Genomic DNA, 21,412 nt, shown 5'->3' with positions numbered 1-21,412 from the left:
ATCCTTCCACACGTGTCAGCTGACAGGACACTGATTATATTAGCAGTTCTTTCTTTTAATGATGTGGTAATTTAAATGACAAATGTGCTTTTACAGATATCTATAAACAATCATGAATCAGAGTGAACATTTATACAACACTTCAGTTTTAAATTATTTAGACATTGTTATGCAGGCACTCTCTTCATATGTATTTATAGCAGCTAATGTCATTCTCCATTCAACTGAAGCGGTTCAATCTAGGCGTTTGGATGAATTGCTTCCTCCTATAATTCCATTGTTAACCTCACATCATCACAGTTTACGTGGTTTTACCCAGGCAAGTTCCTTTGAAACTTTTTGAGTGGTGAGGCTTTTTTCATTCTTACTATGAAACTGTTGCACTATTTCTGGTTTCCTTTTTCAGTTGCTAGTGTACCAAGTTCTTCACAAAGTGTTGCCCCCTCTGGATTCTAGTACCTCTGAAATCATGCCTTTAGAGAAAAGGTGCTTTGAAGATTTGAAATTATACTTGGGGAAAAACTCTGATTGTGCTCGGTATGATATTTATCTCTATTGTCAGAGACCATTTTCTGAAACTTGGTTTCATTAAAATCTTTGTGACTGTTAAAATTCAAAATCCAATATGCTCATAGAAAATTCGCAACAGAAGAAAAAATGCCACAAATTCTCATAATGGATTTTTCTCCATTTTTTTTTTGTAAGCCTTGATTGTTGTTGAGCACTCTGATTGTTTTTGTGTTTTAGATTGTGTTGTACACATTATTTTTTCTAATCCGGAAGGATAACCGTGACAAGATGCCTTTTTCCCAATATGAGTCCAATTTTGCCCTTACTCCCCTCGTGACTTCATATAGTATGGATGGTTTAGAATTTGAGCTGTGTGAATATGGTTTTACTCGGATAATTGTTTTAGAATTTTGGGAGCAGAGATATTGTTCATGGCATACAATTATAAAGGAGAAGCCTAGGGTCAAAGAACTTGGTTCTTTTACCAGGTAGTCGTGTGGGTATTTTGCTCTTTTCAAAGGAATTCTATTTTCATGTTTGTGTTTCATTTTTGCAAATTTACAGTGCTGTTCTAAATTATTCATGTTGTCAAGAGGTGAATGGTGATCTTATAGCATAATTTACCTAACCAGTTGACTTTTACTTCTATCGTGAGAGACTTGAACCTAAGAGTTCCTAGAATCAAATGCTCTGATACATACCATGTTAAATTACTAAATATCCAAAGTCTTAAAACTAGAAACTATAATGAACGGAAATGGGCTAAACAATGTATATCAAGCTTTCAGAGGGTCTTGAGTATTAAGCACTTTGATTTGCTCCATAAGAAACAAAAATTGAAATAAGATAGCATGTCTTTGTGTTTGTTTGTGATGAATATATATATATATATATATATATGTATGTATGTATAATATTATATATATCGTTGTCTAGCAAATATTCCCATTCCACTTTTTTTGGCAGCTAACAAGGACCAGTATGGTGAATTTTGAGCCTGTTATATATATATATATATCTGCTAATGACTTTCAAGTAGCTATGCAACATGCTTGAGAATATTGTTTATTTACTAAATTGATTAATCTGTTGCAGATTACGGGCATCAATGGAAGGTTATCTTGATGCTTTTAATCCCAGAGACTCTGTTACTCCTGCTGGAATTTTCGCCAATCGGGTAGAAGTCAGTGATATATTGATCGAATGAAATCAATACTTTACACACCAGCCTTGTTGGAATGGGAACATAATTTAGAATATACACTACATGGCATTGTTTTAGAACCCTAAGGCAACATGGGTTTGAACTTCAAAAATTAGAGTACTTGATACTGCCAAAATCCTCTTAGTAATAATAGTAATATTTATATTCGTATTAATTTTTGCACAAAATCTTGCAATTGCTGCGGTAATTGGTTGCTTACTTGAAACAACCTGCAAACAACCAAAAATAAATAAATAAAAGTCCCAGAATTGTTCTTTGCTTGTTGACACTGTTAGAAACTAGTTTATACTTTAATATTTGGAGCATTATCTAAAATACCTTTATAAATTCTTTATGCAAAAAAAAAAAAAAAAAAAAAAAAAGTCAACCAGTCATCATCATCATCATCCTTGTCTTAATCCCATATGAATGGGGTCAGCCACATGAATTGTCTTTCTCCAATCCTTTCTATCATGTGCCATTTCGCCTACTATATTCAACTTTTTAAAATCATTTTTAATAAACTCATCCCATGTTAGTTTTGGTCACCCTCTCCGTCTCTTACCTTCCATGACAACTAGTCTTCCTCGTTTGGCTGGCGCATCGCTAGGCCTCCGATGTTTGTGACCGAACCATCTAAGTCTACTCTCTAATTTTCTTACCAACGGGAGCCACCCCTAATTTCTCTCATACCTTCATTAGTGATCCTATCTCTCCTAATCACTCCAATAATCCATCCTAACATTCTCATATCCGCTACATGACGACATTGTTCTTGTTTCTTTTCTAGGTCCTAACACTCCACTCTATACAACATAGTTTATCTATAGCGGTCTGATAGAAATCTTCTTTTAACCTATTTTTAATTCTTTTATCATGTAAAATCCCACTAGCTTGTCTCCACTTGGTCCAACCTGCTCCAATTCTACTAGTTATATCACTATCTCTCTCCATCCTTTTGTATTATCGATCTTAGAGAGCGAAAATAGTTATTTTGACTTATCTTCTGGTTTTGAAGTGTTATCATTATGTTATCAAAGTCCGAGTCTTTATTAAATTTGCACTCCATGTACAAGGTTTTAGTTCGACTAATTCTCAATTCTTTTGATTTTAATTCCTTTCTCCACATTTCTAGTTTACTGCTAAGTTCTCTTTAGATGTGTCTAAGAGCACTGTATCATCCGCAAACATCATGCACCACACACACACACACACACACACACACACACACACACACGCATATATGTCATCTACTGTTGCAGGTTATAGCTTTTAGTCAATCAATATTGAGAAAGTCTTCTTTGTTGAAGTTGTTAGTCTTTTGTTGAACAGCTGTAAGTTTATTTCTGCTTTTTAATATAGATATAAGCATGACTTATCAAAAAAAAAAAAATATATATATATATATAGATATAAGCATGGTTTGGGCTTAATTGATGCACAAATTATTGAGAGCTGCTACTTTGTGCAATAACGTCAAAAAGTAGGTTTGCATCATGTCCCCTCCTAGAACCTTGCATTGCAGGATCAAATCTGGATAATGGCCTCTTTTATATAATTTTGTTTCATCAAAAGGCTATTATTAATCTTTTTCCTTAGCATGCTTATAATTTTCTTCCATCTAGTCTGTATGGACAAAATTTTTAAACTGTTTGCTAAAAATAATTCTGTACAGTTCCTTGTTCAACTAAAATTTTTTAGATTCCTTATTAATTTAACTGTTATGATAAGATTCGGTGCCATATCATTTATGTTTACATCTGTATTCATTTATTATTTATGTTCTTATTGCCAAAATGACATCATAATTTTAAACACTAAAACAGTGCATTTCTATTTTATTTTTTTATCCTGACAAGTGACACACACACCCTTTAACAGTGCATTTCACTTGACATATATTCTCTACCTTATTTTATTTATTCTAGTTTTGATTTTGTTTTGTGTAGTAAATTCTTTTGCCTTATATTTCAGGAAGATGAGTTTGAATGTGTTTCAATCTCCCTCATGGATCAAGTTATCGCCTTTCTTAATGTAAGCACTCGACCAAGTTCTTGTGTTTTCTTTTGTATGATCATCATCTCATGACGACTTGCAGGATGTTAGGGAAGACCTTAGATGTTCAATGGCCAAGGATGCAGTGAATATTAAGAATGAGAGCTTAAGAATTGATGATCTCAACTGCATGGAAGTATCGGTGAATTCAAGCAAAGAGCTGCCCAAAGAAGTATTAATGGATTTTCAGAAAAAAATTACCTTCTCCAAACATGAGGCTGGAGACACCTATTCCAATTTTTTCTCAGGCAGCAATGAAACATACAAACGACTTATGGGTATGTAAAACTTTGGACTTGACTAGTTATGCAAAAAATGGCTAAAAAAATTATTAATAATTTAGAGAATTAGTAGAGAATTTGAACTATATCATTAAGAGGAGATTCATATGTCTTCTATTGATGGAGAAGTGAAAACCTTTGACTAGACCGTCCTGAAGGCGGATGCAACGGGAAGAAGTGATGTCCACATAATATTTCAACATAAACACATGCCCGATACAAATTATGGATATGCTTAGAAATTACTGGACATGCATATGCGAGTATCCAAGGAGCGTTGGCATCCAATATAGATACAAGATTGAAGATGGATAGAGATCTCATGTACTACATCCAATTCCCCAAAAGTTTGAACTGTTAAAAAAATGAAGCTCTCGCACCCTGCCTCATGGCCGGCCAACTGTCTAGAACTGGTGTCAAATGCATATGGACAAAAAGTGGAGAACAAATACAGTTAGAGTGGCTTGAAACCAAGACCTTACAGAACTAAAGCAACAAATGCAGACAAAAAGTCTTGAACTAGAGACCTCTCAGCTCTGATACAATGTTAGATTAGCAATTACCCTAAATGCTTAGGCTGTTGAGGAATGTTCCCAGCAATACATGTCAAGCTCTCGCAAAACTACTGAAATATCCATGAAACACAGGCAATAAACATCTTTTAACAAACTAGCTTTCTCCTCTGTTGAGGAACAATGAGTAGTATAGGAAGGCAACTTGGAACAAGAACTTATAAGTTGATAGTTTGACTAGCTTCTGACTAGCTAAAATTTAGAGCTGCTAGGTGAACTAAATCCCTTGTAGTTTACATGGTGTAGGCTCTTCATATTTTCTCTACTCTGACCTCGAATTTTGCCTCCATGTGCAGATGGAGTGAGTTTCAAATGTCTATATGGGAAGTGTTTTGGTTCCATATGTTCCGTATGGACACTACTGAGATCATGTAACAGTATGCAAACATGATAATTTGTAAAGAAAAAATTCTATATTCTGATGCTGTTGGTGTCGGTTTTGACTACAATATTTAACTTTCTTGCTTACTCAAATCCATTGGGAAAGCTCTTAGTTCATGTTGACATTCTTTGTGACAAAGGTTTAGAGAAAGCTAGAATGATTCATTCTCCTATATTCTATAATCCCGTCCCAACACTAGATGTTATGTTTGGCTACCCGAGAATCTTTGTCAAATGTGAGAATAATTATGTCTGGAGGGGCGATCTGAAGCAGAAAAAAATGAAGTGACTTGTGGAAGAAGACATAATTTCCTCATATAGGATATTTACTTGGCCAAATAGTAAGTCTGTAACCAGAAAACAATCTGGGTGTTGAATTATATCTTTGGACCTTATTATATTCTATTTTTTTTCCCTTTTAAATGTTTCATCCATTGCCTTGGAAATATCTAGTGAGTTTACACTAAGTGGCATCAAATCCATCCATGTACTGTGAAGTCTGAATAAATCGTGTAAGAGATGGAAAAACCATATATTGCCTAGAAAACTGAGTGCTTAAGTTTCTTCTTCTAAATGTCATATCCAAAAGAATGGAGTGCTTAAGCAAAATAAATATTGCTTGGGGAAATGAGTACTACAGGATTTATGAGGCAAAAAAAAAAAAAAAGGAGAAAAATTAGTACTATAGGAGGAACTTTCTTTTCTCAGCTAATTCTCTATGTTGTTTACTGCATCTTTTTCTTTTTGTTTCTTTTTTCTTTCCCGAATAACTATTATCTGATTGTGTTCTGAATTCAGAAATGCAAAAGGAAGATCAGCTTCTTGATCAGTTGTTACATTCAAGAAGTCTAGCTATGGAAAAGTTAAGAGCAAGTCGACAAGATTTTATCCTCGTAGCATCACTACTTGATCGTATACCTAACCTTGCTGGATTAGCACGGACATGCGAGGTTTGTTATATGGACTCGGAATTACATTCTCTCCTCCATGTACTCAGAATTATCCTTTTCTTCTCCCTCCCTCCCTCCTCGCTATTATTGTCTCAGGAGTCTTGACAGTTTTATACAGCCCATATTTTCTATTTCAATCATGATTCCAAGCAGGTTTTTAAAGCAGCTGGTTTAGCCATTGCGGATGCGAATATACTACATGACAAGCAGTTTCAACTCATCAGGTTTTGATAAAGCTCTCTGCCATTTGTTCTATAACTTTACATGTTTACTACTTCCATGGGCACTTTGTTGCATACCGATTGTGTTTTACATCGGGGAGTCATGTTTGCTTGCATGAAATCTGAATATGATATTAGAAGAATTGCTGGGTCATGGTTGGCTGACAGCATGTTTGTAATCCTGGCTTCTGAGGTTTGGAACACTCTTTCATGGTTAATAAAAGGATTTCTCCTTCAATTGAAGGGAAGGAATGAGAGATTGATAGCTGATTTGTGTTACAATAAGTCCATAACAATGTGTTAAAAGAATTTCTCCTTTGTCAATTCTGTTCTTTTTATGTTTTGAAATAAATTTATTTTGCAATAATGCTTAGTTTTTTTATCAACAAGCGTTGTTGTTTTCAGTGTGACAGCAGAGAAGTGGGTTCCCATTATAGAAGTCCCAGTAAGTTCTGTGAAAATTTTCTTGGAGAAAAAGAAGCGAGAGGGTTTCTCCATCTTGGGTTTAGAGCAAACGGCAAACAGCATACCTCTTGATCAGTATAGCTTTCCTAAAAAGACGGTTAGCCATAATTTCTATATTTACGTTCAATTAGCGGTCTTTTTTTTTTTTTGGGGGGGGGGTTGGGGGGTTATGCAGTTTCTGTTGTATATTAATGGAAGTATCTCAATCAATTATACAAAATAAATTCGAATCATTTAAATTTTATCACAAGTTTTGATTGCTTCATTTTTGCAGGTCCTGGTTCTTGGCCGTGAAAAGGAGGGTATACCCGTGGAGCTAATTCACATTCTGGATGCTTGTATTGAAATCCCACAGTTGGGAGTTGTTAGGTCTCTCAATGTCCATGTTAGCGGCGCCATAGCGCTCTGGGAGTATACTCGGCAGCAAATATCCAGATAGCCCTGTATTCTCAACATGAGATTCTATTTTAACTGAATACAACACTCCTCTTGATCAGTGTATCTTTCCTAAAAAGAGGGTAAGCAATCATTTTTATTCTGTTGTATTTTAATGCAAGAAAGTATATCTCCAATCAACCTTATAAGAGAATTTTCGAATCATCTTAAAATTTATCACCACTTTTATGTCTGCTTGCTTTGGTTTTGCAGGTCGTGGTTCTTGGCCGTGAAAAGGAGGGTATACCAGCGGAGATAATCCATCCACATTATTAAAATCTCACGATTGGGAGTTGTTAGGTTACTCAAGGTTCATGTTTGTGGTGCCATATTCAGCAACAAAGGATCCCTTATAGCCCTGTATTCTCAACATGAGATTGTATTTTAACAGAACACAAAGGGAGCTTACCCATTTAAATTACTTAGCTGTCTAACTTTTAATCATGAATCACAGAGTAGGGACTTGGTTATCCCATGTAATTTCACACACACAGAAGGTCCTTATTCTTTCTTTTGCATTTTATGTTTTGTTTAAAACAAGTGGAATGTGGCTATGCTTGAGGAAGAACCTAATGATATTTCATGCTTTACTAGTTCAAGCGGTCCAATGCTCTCTCTCTTTAGGCCTTGTTTCGTCTTTATATATGTTAATTTTATTAATGCTACATATTCAAATTTAAAATCAAGAATTCAAACCTAAGTGAGCACTTGATTTGAACTCTTGAACAAAATGTAAATGGCATAACATAAGAAGGTGCCAGAAGTAGAAATTAATTAGTTAAGGATTTCTTTCATAAACTTTTTGAGAAAGTATTATGTAGAGCATATTTTAGTTTTCTTTGTACTATTAAATTTTATTATTATTTTAATTATATATACGTGTACAGGTATTTCCCAGAACAGATTACACATTAATTTACAATATTTCTGATTACTCATTGCGAACTTTGTGAAATTGTTCCTGTCAAAATTGCTTCTTCAAAGGCAGATAATTAAACATTTAACCAGTGAGAACTGAATTAATATATATATATATTATCCTAAAATCACTTGACGTTAGTGTACAACTTGGTGAATCGATTTTACACTTCAAAAAATGAATTCAAATTGAAATTCAGAAACAAACGGTTTGTTCAAAAGGACCTTTATATATAATAACTAAGCTTGTCTTGATTAAAATTTTGGTAGTGGAATGTCTGTCATTATTTAAGGTTAACTCGCCCTTAATAAATAAATAAATAACTAAAGATGGCAAGCAATTGTGATTCTGGCTGAATAGATGATGGTGATAAATCAATAAAAATAAAGTAAAAAAGAAGAGTATGACTAGCAATGTTTATCAATTACATCCATATGGTAACTACTTTATTAATATCATTTCAAAATGAAATGACATGATTCTTGAGTGTTTTTTCTTACAAAATTATTTGACATAAAGATTCTGGGTATGTATAGGTGACATTACTATGCAATAGAAACGACAAATGTAATGGCAAATATTATCAATTGGAAGATAGGAACATATCGTATTTCAAATTTCTTTTTTGGGAAGATGGATGGTACTTCAATTTGTTCCGTACGGATGATGAAGCGAATCAAGGGAAATGCAAAGAAATGAAACAACCATAGGGCTAAGAATATCCCCATGTAAAAGGATGTGTACGAGGATGTGTATGGCACGATAAGGAGCACAGAACAACAATAGGTGGCACTGAGAAATAGTTGGGATATATTTAGTAAAAAATGTCCTTCCGTGTGGAGACGGATTGTGCTCATGGACGCATAGAAGGTCACACTGTTCCAGAAATAGAAAGCACCGAACTGCCACGGTGTCATTGTTGACGTCCCTGCAAGATGTGGTCCTCTACGAAACCAGATTCCACCAGGTGGGCTGGTGGTGTTGGCAGTTGCATTGTGGACTGGCTTACGGTCATCTTGCCAGATTCCACCAGGTGGGCTGAGCGCGGCTTGGAATGTGGCTGTTGCAATTAGTACGGCCACAGTCAATACCGCCTGAGACATGTCCTTGTTTGCACCAAGTCCAGAGGAGTACTTGTCTATTTTTTCTAATTCTTCAAGGGGATCATCATGTTTAATAGATATTCCTCTCAATGCTTTAGCTTGGCATAGCATATCTCCGATCTCTATGTTGATGTCCAATTCCATTGGAAGTTGAAAGATGTCCAAAGCTGTTAAGCCCATAACGTTCTTCGCATTTACCTTAATCATTCTAAACACTTTTTTGCCTAACAACAATCTCACAGCCTGCACTGATTGCACAGTGGATATATTATCAAGCCATTAGTTAATATATATATATACTCCTATATTCCTGCATATACAACTAAAAGAATTCTAAAAGAACACGCACCACAGAGAATATGATATGGAAAGAAAAGGGCCGGGCTGGTTGTATATATAATTAATTAAGACTCTTGCCTGAGTTTGATTCTTGGATATGGCCATATGCAAGATGGTGTTGCCATCATCATCTGGCCAGTTTAAGATGTCTTCCTTGTCGACCTTCTTTAGCCATCCCACCAAAGCCTCAAAAATCCTGGGAACGTAGTATTTTAGGGCAATATGCAGTGCAGTTTCTCGTTTCGTTGTCAAATCTTCAATAGAGTCTGGGCAAGCCAGTAGGAAAGATCTCAAAAGATTAACATTTCCTTGAGCAATCACATAATGCAGAGAAGTCATGCCCTCATCTCCTCCTTTATCACGGACCAAGTTGCTATCAACAGAGACAAACCACTCGACCACGCGATCATCCCCACCACTTCGTAGAGCAAAGTGAATTGGGCTCAAGCCACGTGGGTTGAGCTTCCTGGCATATGAAGGCTTCAACTTCATGACTTCTGCTGCAAATTGAAGGTTACCCGTTGATGCAGCCACATGTAAAGGAGTATCAGCTAACAAATTATCATCCATATTGCGATCCAAAATATTTGGATCCTCTTGAATTAATGTGTACAAAAGTTGGATGTTTCCCTCTTGAGCAGCCACCCTCAACCTGTCATCCATTCTAAGACAACTAGAGTTATAGGTAGTTGAAGAAGATTGCTTTGTATGTGTGTGTATATGTACAACCCAGATTTTTAAGGTTGAAATTATATTTATTTTATGATTTTTAGTTGTCAAAATTGACTTTAATTTTAAATTGAAGACTTACCGATTGAGAGATTTAAATTAGTCTGATTTGATTTTATTACATTATATATATATATATATATATATATATATATATATATTGTATGCTTGGTGGAGCTACTTGCCGAAATGAGATAGAAGCAAAGAGCAGGTGGATGAAATTTGGTGAATCAATTGAAGAGGAGTGAGCAGTAGCCGAATTAGAAGGAACCAAAATGGGAATTGTGATGCGGGACCCACGAGAGGAATTAATGGGTTTTGATTTTTTTTATTTCGTATATATATGATTTATATGTATATATATATATTTGGTACATCTAATGTTGGATAAGGGGTGGCTGCCGAGCTGTATTGGAATCGAAGAAGATGGGTTTTGGGTACCTTTTCATTTCACATCATATTGTTGTTGTTGTTGGTTATTTATTTATTTATTTATAAAATGGGTCACTAAGGGCATTTTAGTTCAATTTTATCCTAAATGTGTAAAGAGGACACACAAATGTCATAGTTTATAGGTATTTTTTGTATGAAAGGAATGCAATATTCACTGTAAACATACTTTAAGAGTGTTTTCTTCGCTTGTTATGGACTAAAATAATTTTAATTAATTTGCTTTGATAAATAGGTGTGTAAGTGTCATGTATATAACTGTACGAGGGGTGCAAATCCCCTACTATTCATTACCCTACAGTCCCCTGCTGTGAGCTGATTAATGCCGTGTTTGGCTTGGCACAAGAAAAAGAAGTCAACAAACGGCACAGTAACTTAACGTGCCAACTGTAAAGCCAAAAAAAAAAAAAAAAAAAAAACACAAAAAGGAAAAGTTGAAATAAGCTGCCACCCCCGTGCTTCTGCACTTTCACTTTCCCCTTCTTCCTTTTGCTTTTGTTATTTCCCTCCTTCCTTTTTCATTTTGTTCATTATTTCTTTTTAATTTCTTTAATCCAAACCCTAATTCGTCTCTCTTTGTTCCATAAAAAAACATATTACTTGTGAATTCCCTTTTTATTGAAAACCCTAATTCATCTCTCCTCTATTCTTTCTTTTTTACTATCTTTTTTGAATCAAAACCCAAATTACAGTGTGTTGATTTCTTCAATGCAATATCAGCTCTTCATCTACAGGAAGGAAATCTACAATTGACTTGAGTTGGTATCTACAATTGACCTAATTAATGCTTGATTGTTGGTAAGTCTTAATACATGTTATTAATATTGTGCATTTAATATATTGTTCATTTACAGTAAAATTTTTCTTTTGAACGGAACAATGTAGATTTAGAAAATTTATGATTATTTCATTTGTCATCGATCTGTCATTGTAATGAATGTAAAATCTTCCATAATTGATTTTTAGAACTGAATTGGCTTCAGTGGGTATGAATGTGTTATAAAAAAAAATTGGTATTAAATGTATGCGGCAATTAGACATTTTAGAGGTTAATATTTGATATTTATAAGAAAAAAAAAATTGCGAAGTTTAACAAATAGGGACTCTAATCACCTTCACCATCAAAATAAGCTATTCACATAGTACTAATTAACTTATGTCACACATAAATTTAAGAATTTATGATTATTTCATTTGTCATCTGTTAGTGTAAATTATGATATTTTTTATTTGAAATTAACATTGGTTAAGCATTATTGTGAATCTGAAATCTTGGATAATTGTAGGGTTTTCTTCTATAATCATAAATAAGCATTCTAGTGAATGTAAAATCTTCCATAATTATTTTTTTTAACTGAGTTGGCTTCATTAAGTACCAATGTGTTATCCAAATATTTGGTATTTTCATGTATACGGCAATTACAAATTTCACAGGTTATTATGTGATATTTATGAGAAAAAAAATATTGTGAAGTTTAATAAGTAGGGATACTGATCACATTCACCATTAAATTAAGTTATTCACACAGTTTTGCAAACTAATTTCACACCTCTGCAAAACTAATTTCACACCTAAATTTAACATTTTTTAATTCTTTCATTTGTCATCCGTTAGTGTAAATTATGATATTTTTTTACTTGAAATTGACAATGGTTAAGCATTCTAGTGTATTTGAAATCTTGGATAATTGTAGGATTTTCTTCCATAATCTTTAATAACCATTCTAGTGAATGTAAAATCTTCCATAATTATTTATTTATTTATTTTTTTTTAATTGAGTTGGCTTCATTAGGTACCAATATGTTATCCAAATATTTTGTCTTCTCATGTATGCGGCAATTACACATTTCACAGGTTATTATGTGATATTTATGAGAAAAAAAACACTGAAGTTTAATACGTAGGGACACTGATCACATTCACCATCAAATTAAGTTATTCACACAGTTCTGCAAACTAATTTCAAACCTCTGCCAAACTAATTTCACACCTAAATTTAACATTTTTTAATTCTTTAATTTATCATCCGTTAGTGTAAATTATGATATTTTCTTACTTGAAATTGACATTGGTTAATCATTCTAGTATATTTGAAATCTTGGATAATTGTAGGATTTACTTCTATAATCTTCAATAACCATTCTAGTGAATGTAAAATCTCCCATAATTGTTTTTTTTTTTTTTTTTAACTGAGTTGGCTTCATTAGGTACCAATGTGTCATCCAAATATTTTGTCTTCTCATGTATGCGGCAATTACACATTTCACAGGTTATTATGTGATATTTATGAGAAAAAAAACATTGTGAAGTTTAATAAGTAGGGACATTAATCACTTTCACCATCAGATTAAATTATTCACATAGTTCTGCAAAACTAATTTCATACCTAAATTTAACATTTTTTAATTCTTCCATTTGTCATCCGTTAGTGTAAATTATGATATTTTTTTACTTGAAATTGACATTGGTTAAGCATTCTAGTATATTTGAAATCTTGGATAATTGTAGGATTTACTTCTATAATCTTCAATAACCATTCTAGTGAATCTAAAATCTTCCATAATTGTTTTTTTTAACTGAGTTGGCTTCATTTGGTACCAATGTGTTATCCAAATATTTTGTCCTCTCATGTATGCGGCAATTACACATTTTACAGGTTATTATGTGATATTTATGAGAAAAAAAATATTGTGAAGTTTAATAAGTAGGGACACTGATCACCTTCACCATCAAAATAAACTATTCACACAGTTCTGCAAACTAATTTCACACCTCTGCAAAACTAATTTCACACCTAATGTAATGACCCGGTCTTTTTCTTCTTTTTTCATTTTTGGCGATTTTCTTTTTTTGTCTTTTTCTTATTTTGTCTTTTCCTTATTTCGTCTTTTAGTCGTTTTTCATTTTTCCTTGCATAACCTCACTTGTTATGCTCGGATTTGATTCCGATTTTGCATGCATTCATGATATTTGATTTCCATGAAATTGGTATTTTTACTTTTCTTGAAAAACATGCTAGATATTAGTACTTTTCTTGTAAAGGGCATGAATGCATACTTTAGTGTAATTATTTATAACTTTTGGGGTTTTAGTGTAATTATGTAAAATAATTATTTTTCGTTTTGGGAACTTTTTTGCAATTTATTTCGGAAGATATTTTAAAAAGGGACCATTTTGTAATTTTTGGAAAGTGTGACAAGTGTGACAAGTGTGACACTCTCATGGAGCCATTTGTTGGCATTTAGGTGAAAAGACTTGGCACCATGACTTCTTGACATTTGGAGGGTGGAGATTCATCCATGTGTTGGCCTTAGATTGGTGCACATGAAACCATTGATTGTTGACAAGTGTGGGTCTAGGATTAAGTCTTGGAAGGGGCATTGGATTAGTGACAAGTGTAGGTTCACAATTTAGTCTTGCATTGTGTGTGTGACAGAGGTAGTGCAAGAACACGTTGTGAGTGGAGGATTTTTAGCCTTTCCACTCACCATTTTTACACTTTACCTTCTTCATTCCATTATCTCTTATGAACCCTAGCAAAGACTCCATTAGAGGAAAGCTTAGTATAGAGCTTTGATTTCACATTTGGCACTCTTTCACTCACCGTAGACTTTTGACCTTAGGAGAGAAAAGATTCCTATCACTCTCCTCTTCAAGAGTCCTAACCTTGTTTTCCATTTTATGCTTGGTAGCTTGGATTATAGAGATTCAATTCTCTATTGAGGTAGGGGTGGTAGTATGTTTATATTCTAAGTGTTTTATAGTCCTTGTGGTTTAATATATATTGTGTACATGCTTTTGATATGATAGTATTGCATATTATGGGAAACCCTCATTTCTTGACTTAGGGTTTATTGATTTAAGCATGTATGATATGTGTAAACTATGTGTAGGAGGATTATATAATTTAGTAGCATGCTAAATTCTAGAAATCTCACATGTGTTAGTGATGTGGGACACTTGTAGAATTATTGATGTTATATGCAATCTCTATTGATATGAGTTGCTATATTTGTAGTTACAGTAATTCTATGCCCTTATGAATTACTAATTGTAATTATTTAGGAGCTTATTGCTATGATGTTGATAATTAGTATATAGAGCTTGTTATTGAGGCATAACTTGAATTGATAAATTTGTGATATTGTATTGTGCATAATATCATGATGTGAATTTGTCATTTGGCATGCCATTCTAGATTTGGAATCCTAAGACATGGTTTGTATGGTTTCAAAATACTTGTGCATGGAAGGTGGTTTGTATGCCTTATTATATATATATATATATAAGTTTTGAACTCGATATAGATTTTGAAATCTCTTGGGACATTGTTACACGTGATATGGCTAAAGTTCGGGTTTAGTGCGGGAGGTATGAGTTCTCCCCAATTGAGATAGTGCGCACTAGGGTGGTCTTCCCAGCGTGTTAATGCCCGGAATAACCGTATTGATCTTGGTTAAGTCCGAGACGTGATGTCCAAGTCTTCCATTACTTGTTTTCGCATTAAATTTCAAGTTGACAACCAATGCTTAATTGTAGCTTGAAGTTCTTGTTATTGGCGAATTGATGTTGTTAAGAATATTAATATTGATTTGTATTGCTAAAGAATCATTCAAGTTAGCTTAAGATGATCCCTTAGCACTCCTTGAACATAGACGTTAAGTGGAATGCTCCCTTGTATTCGTCTATATTGATCTTGCAATGATATTGAAACTTTAGGCTATATGCATATGCTTCTCCTACGAGTAACTTGATTACTCACCCCAGTGGTTTGGGTTATTTTTCAGGTAAAGAGACTATGTTCATGGATGCTCATCATCCTTAGAAGCTTTTGAGCTTGTTGAAGCATTTTTGTATATTAACATATAAGTGTTTAGCATGCTTAACTTTTGAAGTTATAATTTTGTATACCATGTATGTGTGGTACTTTTGAAAATTATTTAACCTCTTTGGTGTGTAAAGATGCTTAATTAATCACTCTTGACATTAGAAGCATGTATGTAATGAGGCCAAAGGCCAAACATGTCTATTTTTGTACTTAGACACTTTTTGTATTAAAGTTTTGTTTTAAATGTCTTTTAATTAAAATTTGAGGTTTGAGAGGTCAAAATCTTGTAAATGATGTGTATGAGGCCATGGGCCATTATTTTGTATTCAAATATCTATAGCAAAAATGTTAGCATGTTCACATATCCATTTTTCATTGAGCAATCAATTTTGTGCATTCATTTTGAATTAAAGCATCATGGGATTCAAGTTGAAGTGGAACTTTAGCACCTTCAGCAGATAGCAGGTTCAGTAGCAGGTTTTCGAAGTGTTTCGATCGATCGAAACTCCATTTCGGTCGACCGATGGTTAATGGTTTTGTGTTTGCGCAGTAACATCACATTCTAGTAGCCAAAAACACTGTTCAAGGGTCATTTCGGTCGACCGAACCTTTATTTCGGTCTACCGAAGCAATTGGAACCTTTTCTTCATGATTTTAGGTCTTAGCATCTTCATTTCGGTTGTCCAAAACTTCATTTCGGTCGACCAAAATAGCTAGAATCCGAGCCTTGCTTCTGTTGAGTTTCAACACTGATCATCCAACTTCAACAGGTCATAACTTCTTCGTTTCTAATCCAAATGGGGTGATTCTTGAGCCTGAACTCAAGAATTTTGAGTTAGATTTCCAATAGTATCAATCCCATTCTCAAATTCCAAACACAGTGGGAGTTATGTATGTTTTAGTGAAGTAGTGTCAGTTTTCACTTCAACCGGGACAGGGCATTTTGTGGGATTCTTAGGCAATCTTCACGGAACCTCTTGGAATGTTTCAAAATGATTCAATTAGGTTGTATTAACCTTGTTTGACTTGTTTAGAGTCAAGTTTCTCCTTTTAATAGTGAATTGACCTTTTTGACTTTTGTTTCCGTTTTTGTCCTCTTTAAGTTATGTGACCTCATAGAGGGTCACATTTGTGTCTTAGAAGTGACTCCTATCTCTAGAGACCTTGGTTTACCTTTAGCTTTCGCATTTCAGATCCATTATCGGATCACTTTCGGTTCATCACTGACGCACCGGGTTGAAAAACTTGGGCCGTCACAAGTGGTATTAGAGCTCTTAGGTTTGAACACCTTAGGACGACGGGTTTTGGGTGCATATCATGCTTTTTTTGATGTACTTTGATGCATTCACATGTTTTTGATAACATGTTTTGACTTTGTAACATGTTTAGGTGTTTCGTGATAACATGCTTAGTAGTATGACATGTTTTTATGCTTATGTGCCTATGTGGTTAAGAGCACATTTGTTTGACATGTATGCTTAATTGCTTAAGTGCTTAATTATTTAAAAGCTTTTGTTAATTGCTTTGGCATGACAGTGTGTTGCATGTCTCGTCTTTCTTCTTGTCTTGTACATTCATAGTGTGAATTGCACTTAGTCATAATAACTTGAGTTATTGTTGACCTCATTTCTTTCGTGTATTTAGCGTCATGGTTGTCACGCGTGGAGAGTCTTCGCGTCAGGGCACTGAGGAGCAGGTGGTTGACACCGAGTTCACATGGGGTCCGGGAAGGCCCAGGATTCCAGTTCGTGGCATGGATGCTAATCCGCCACGGGTACCGACTTATGAGGAGTGAGTGGCACAGGGAATCAATCAGGGGATCGCTGAATCTCTATAGGAGTTGATACGCAGACAGGTGGTAGGGGTACAGATTCCAGCACCGGCACCGACACCGATAGTCAATGAGGCACTGGAGTACTTCATGCGACTACAGAGGGTCAAGATTAATCCATTTGCAGGGATTTCAGATCCGCTAGTCTCAGAAGCTTGGTTGGACCTTATAGTTTACAAGTTAGACAGTATGGCGGTACCCACGGATAGGTTGAGGATTTCCTTGACTGCTTCTTTGTTCATAGGTGATGTAGATATCTGGTAGAGGTCTATGACCAATGTCCACAATGTTGAGTTGATGACTTAGAATGAGTTCAGAGATCTGTTTTTCGAGCGTTTCTTTCTGAGGGCTATGAGGCGGGAGATGAGGACACAGTTTGCAGGTCTTTATCAGGGCATTATGAGTGTCATTGAGTATGAGACACGGTTTACTTTTCTCTCTCGTTATGCCGAGGATATGGTAGCAACAGACGAGGCCAGGGCAATGAAGTTTCAGGATGGGCTACGTCTTAACATTAGGCCACGGGTCTCAATTATAGATTTGAGGACCTACAAAGAGGTGGTCCAGAGGGCTGTGCTAGCTGAAGCAGAGGAACGAGATCAGTTACGGATTAGGGGTTCACATAAGCAGCCTCGTGGAGATAATCCATCATCTTCCGGGAGTCAGTGGAAGAAGGCTAAGGCAGGGAACAGTACTCACTCATAGGGGGCATCACAGCCGAATCGTTCTGTACCCACAGTTCCTGTATCTATGGGATCAGCACAGGGAGTGGTTTGTTACCATTGTCAGCAGCCGGGGCACATCAAGCCTCACTGCCCACAGCTTCATCCACAGGCCAGTCAGACCAGTTTCTACGAAGACAGGGCAGGGATCTTGCTTCTATTGCAAGAAACCAGGTCATTTCAAGAAGGATTGTCCAAGATTTTTGAATAAGCCACGTAGTGGTACAGATTCACAGATGGTACCGGCACAGTCTACAGGGGTTCAGTCTAGTTTCAGAGTTCCTCAGGCACCACAGTCAATGGTGCTGGTTGGCACTTATCCAGCCAGGAGTTCTACACCTACTATTTCTACACATCAGTTAGGCTATCATGGCAGTTCACAACAGGGCACAGGGACTCAGGGACGAGCCTATACTCTTCCATAGGCGGATGCTTCCGCAGGCACCTCTTCAGTTCGAGGTATCTTTCCAGTTTTCAGTTCTTCGGCACGAGTTCTTGTTGACACGAGTGCATCACACTCTTTTATTTCTACATTATTTGCATATTCATTGGGTTTGGAGGCCACACTTCGGGACAGTTTTCTCTATGTTGACACACCAGTGGGGGGTCCAGTGTCTTTGGATCGTGTTTGTTGGGATTGTACTATTGAGATAGCTGGGCGGACCTTGGAGTTCGATTTTATTGTTTTCGACATGACGGGTTTTGATGTCATTCTTGGGATGGATTGGTTGTCATTCTTCGGGCTACAATCGATTGCTTCTGCGGGAGGGTGACCGTTTGCACTCCCAAGGGAGATTGTTTCCATTTTGTAGGAGATCGGGGTGATTCCCACCCGGCTATGGTTTTCAGCATTAGTGATTGGAGTCGCCACAGATCCTACTTGGCTAGTTTGCTAGTTGACGAGGATAGTAGTTTGGGCCTTGCTTTTTCGGCAGTTGTTGAGGATTTTGTTGATGTCTTACCAGAGGAGCTAACGGAGTTACCTCCTTTAAGGGAAGTGGTTTTTGCCATTGATGTCATTCCCGGCACAACACCCATTTCTATGACACCGTACCGTATGGGACCAGCAGAGCTTGATGAGTTGAAAGGTCAGCTGGATGATTTGAAAGCTAAGGGCTTTATTCGTCCTAGTGCTTTACCATGGGGAGCACCAGTTCTTTTTGCGAAGATAAAGGATGGGTCTTTGAGACTTTGCATCGATTATCTCAAGTTAAATCAAGCTACGATCAAGAACAGATATCCTTTGCTTAGGATTGATGACTTGTTTGATCAGTTAAAGGGAGCGACATGCTTTTCGAAGATTGATTTGAGATCAGGTTACTATCAGTTGAGGGTTAAGGATGAGGATATATCCAAGACTGCTTTTCGTACACGGTATGGCCATTATGAGTTTCTGGTGATGCCATTTGGTTTAACCAATGCTCCAGCTTCTTTTATGGATTTGATGAATCGTGTATTCAGTGACTATCTTGACAAATTTGTGGTGGTGTTTGTTGATGACATTCTCATGTACTCAGCTTTGAGAGAGGAGCATAAGTATCATCTGAGAGCAGTTTTACAGATCCTTAGGAATAACCAATTGTATGCCAAGTTCGAGAAATGCGAATTTTGGCTACTAGAGGTGAAGTTCCTTGGACACGTTGTGTCAGGGGGTGGTGTTGCAGTGGATCCGTCGAAGATTGAGTCTGTGATGGATTGGGAGCGTCCGAAGACAGTATTTGAGATTCGAAACTTTCTTGGCCTAGCCGGCTATTACAGGAGATTTGTTCAGGATTTCTCTTGTTTAGCGGCACCTATGACTCAAGTTACTCGCAAGGGGGTTAAGTTCATATGGAATGAGGCTTGTGATTTTGCTTTTCAGGAATTGAAGGTCAGGTTGACATCAGCTCCAGTTTTGATCATACCTGAACGTGGTTTGGGTTATATGATTTATTTTGATGCTTCGCGAGAAGGTTTGGGTTGTGTTCTGATGCAGACTGAACGGGTGGTAGCTTATGGGTCTCAACAGTTGAAGACTCACGAGTTGAACTATCCGACACATGATTTGGAGTTAGCAGCAGTTATCTTTGCCCTTAAGGGGTGGAGACACTATTTGTATGGGGAGAAGTTTGAAGTTTTTTTCGATCACAAGAGTCTCAAATATCACTTCTCTCAGAAGGATTTGAATTTGAGACAACGCAGATGGGTTGAGTTCATGGAGGACTATGACTTTGTGTTGCAGTATCATCCGGGGAAAGCTAATGTGGTAGCCGATGCATTGAGTAGGAAGTCACGGGGTACTCTTGCTAGCATTTCCATTCACAGATGGAAGATGCTAGAAGAGCTTGTAGATCTTGGTTTGCAGTTGTATGAGGATGTTTCACCAGCTATTTTGTTTAGCCTTGTGGCTTAACCGGCTCTTGTTAGCAAAGTTAGTAAGGCACAGCAGGAGGATGGGGAGATGAGGTCCATCCACAAGCAGATTTTAGGTGGTGGGAATGTAGAGGGTTGGACCTTGCATTCAGACAGTGGTCTCAGGTACAGAGGGAGGATGTTTGTCCTTTTGTGTTGTCGTGACGTTGTTTTTCGGGATTTTCACCATTGTCGACTCGCAGTTCATCCTGGTGGTACAAAAATGTATCACAATTTGAGGAGACAGTTTTGGTGGAAAGGTATGAAACGGGACGTTTCTCAGTTCGTGACTAAATGCCTTACTTTTCAACAAGTTTTGGTGGAAAGGTTTGTTGCAACCACTACCAGTGGCGGAGTGGAAGTGGGAGCACATCACTATGGATTTCGTGACGGGACTTCTGAGATCTAAGGCAGGGAATGACGCCATTTGGGTCATTGTTGATAGATTGGCTAAGACGACTCACTTTTTGCCTATGGCAGTGATAGATGACGGAGAAAGACTTAGTGGACTATATATGGGGCAGATTGTCAGGTTTCATGGGGTTCCAGTATCCATTGTTTCGGATAAGGATCCCAAGTTCACATCTCACTTTTGGCAGAGTTTTCAGGAGGCTCTTGACACGGGGCTTCATTTCAGCACGGCTTTCCATCCTCAGACTGATGGTCAGTTAGAGCATACCATTCAGATATTGGAGAATATGCTACGGGCTTGCATTTTGGATTTTGGGGGTAGTTGGGAAGACTGCTTACCCTTGGTTGAGTTTGCCTACAACAACAGTTACCAGACCAGTATTGGTATGGCACCTTTTAAGGCGTTGTATGACAGACCTTGCAGATCTCCAATTTGTTGGACCGAGATAGGTGATACAGTCGCCTTAGGTCCCGATATTGTCTTTGAGACTGCAGAGAAGATTAAGTTGATTAGGCAGCGGTTGGCTACAGCTCAAAGCAGACAGAAGAGTTATGCTGATAAGAGGAGGAGATCCTTGTCTTTTGAGGTAGGGGATCACGTCTTTCTCAAGATT

The 21,412-nt window shown here is 36.5% G+C and overlaps 2 protein-coding genes across 4 annotated transcripts in view; one reads left to right on the top strand and one right to left on the bottom strand.

Annotated features, from left to right (window-relative positions):
* The window catches only part of LOC132304137 (uncharacterized), a 52,857-nt gene extending 45,182 nt beyond the window's left edge, over positions 1-7,675 (top strand). For all 3 annotated transcript variants that reach the window (XM_059801692.1, XM_059801693.1, XM_059801691.1), the window contains 10 exons: positions 176-319; positions 407-537; positions 1,606-1,693; positions 3,689-3,748; positions 3,813-4,047; positions 5,802-5,953; positions 6,107-6,177; positions 6,580-6,736; positions 6,914-7,157; positions 7,288-7,675. In XM_059801692.1, coding sequence (XP_059657675.1) covers positions 176-319; positions 407-537; positions 1,606-1,693; positions 3,689-3,748; positions 3,813-4,047; positions 5,802-5,953; positions 6,107-6,177; positions 6,580-6,736; positions 6,914-7,078 — 1,203 coding nt within the window. In that variant the 3' untranslated portion in view covers positions 7,079-7,157; positions 7,288-7,675. The remainder of the gene's footprint in view (positions 1-175; positions 320-406; positions 538-1,605; positions 1,694-3,688; positions 3,749-3,812; positions 4,048-5,801; positions 5,954-6,106; positions 6,178-6,579; positions 6,737-6,913; positions 7,158-7,287) is intronic.
* Positions 7,676-8,398: 723 nt separating this feature from the next.
* On the bottom strand, positions 8,399-10,168 carry LOC132304136 (ankyrin repeat-containing protein BDA1-like). The gene is made up of 2 exons (XM_059801690.1): positions 9,514-10,168; positions 8,399-9,339 (listed from the first exon to the last, which is right to left on the bottom strand). Exons 1-2 carry the CDS (start codon positions 10,096-10,098, stop codon positions 8,539-8,541), a joined length of 1,386 nt encoding a protein of 461 aa, XP_059657673.1. The 5' UTR covers positions 10,099-10,168; the 3' UTR covers positions 8,399-8,538.
* Between the last annotated feature and the right edge of the window lie 11,244 nt (positions 10,169-21,412).

The sequence above is a fragment of the Cornus florida genome, unplaced genomic scaffold (assembly GCF_030987335.1).
Source record: "Cornus florida cultivar Cherokee Brave unplaced genomic scaffold, ASM3098733v1 CherokeeBrave_3.0.0_Hap2_Chr04, whole genome shotgun sequence".
Lineage (NCBI taxonomy): Eukaryota > Viridiplantae > Streptophyta > Magnoliopsida > Cornales > Cornaceae > Cornus > Cornus florida.
Note: the sequence above shows the minus strand (reverse complement) of the source record. Positions and strands in the feature narration are given on the sequence as shown.

Bases quoted from the DNA above. Each gene is read 5' to 3' on its own strand.
- LOC132304136 (XM_059801690.1), bottom strand. From the start codon at position 10,098: ATGGATGACAGGTTGAGGGTGGCTGCTCAAGAGGGAAACATCCAACTT. The intron at 9,340-9,513 runs GCAAGAGTCTTA...CAATCAGTGCAG, and splicing joins TATCCAAGAATCAAACTCAG to GCTGTGAGATTGTTGTTAGG.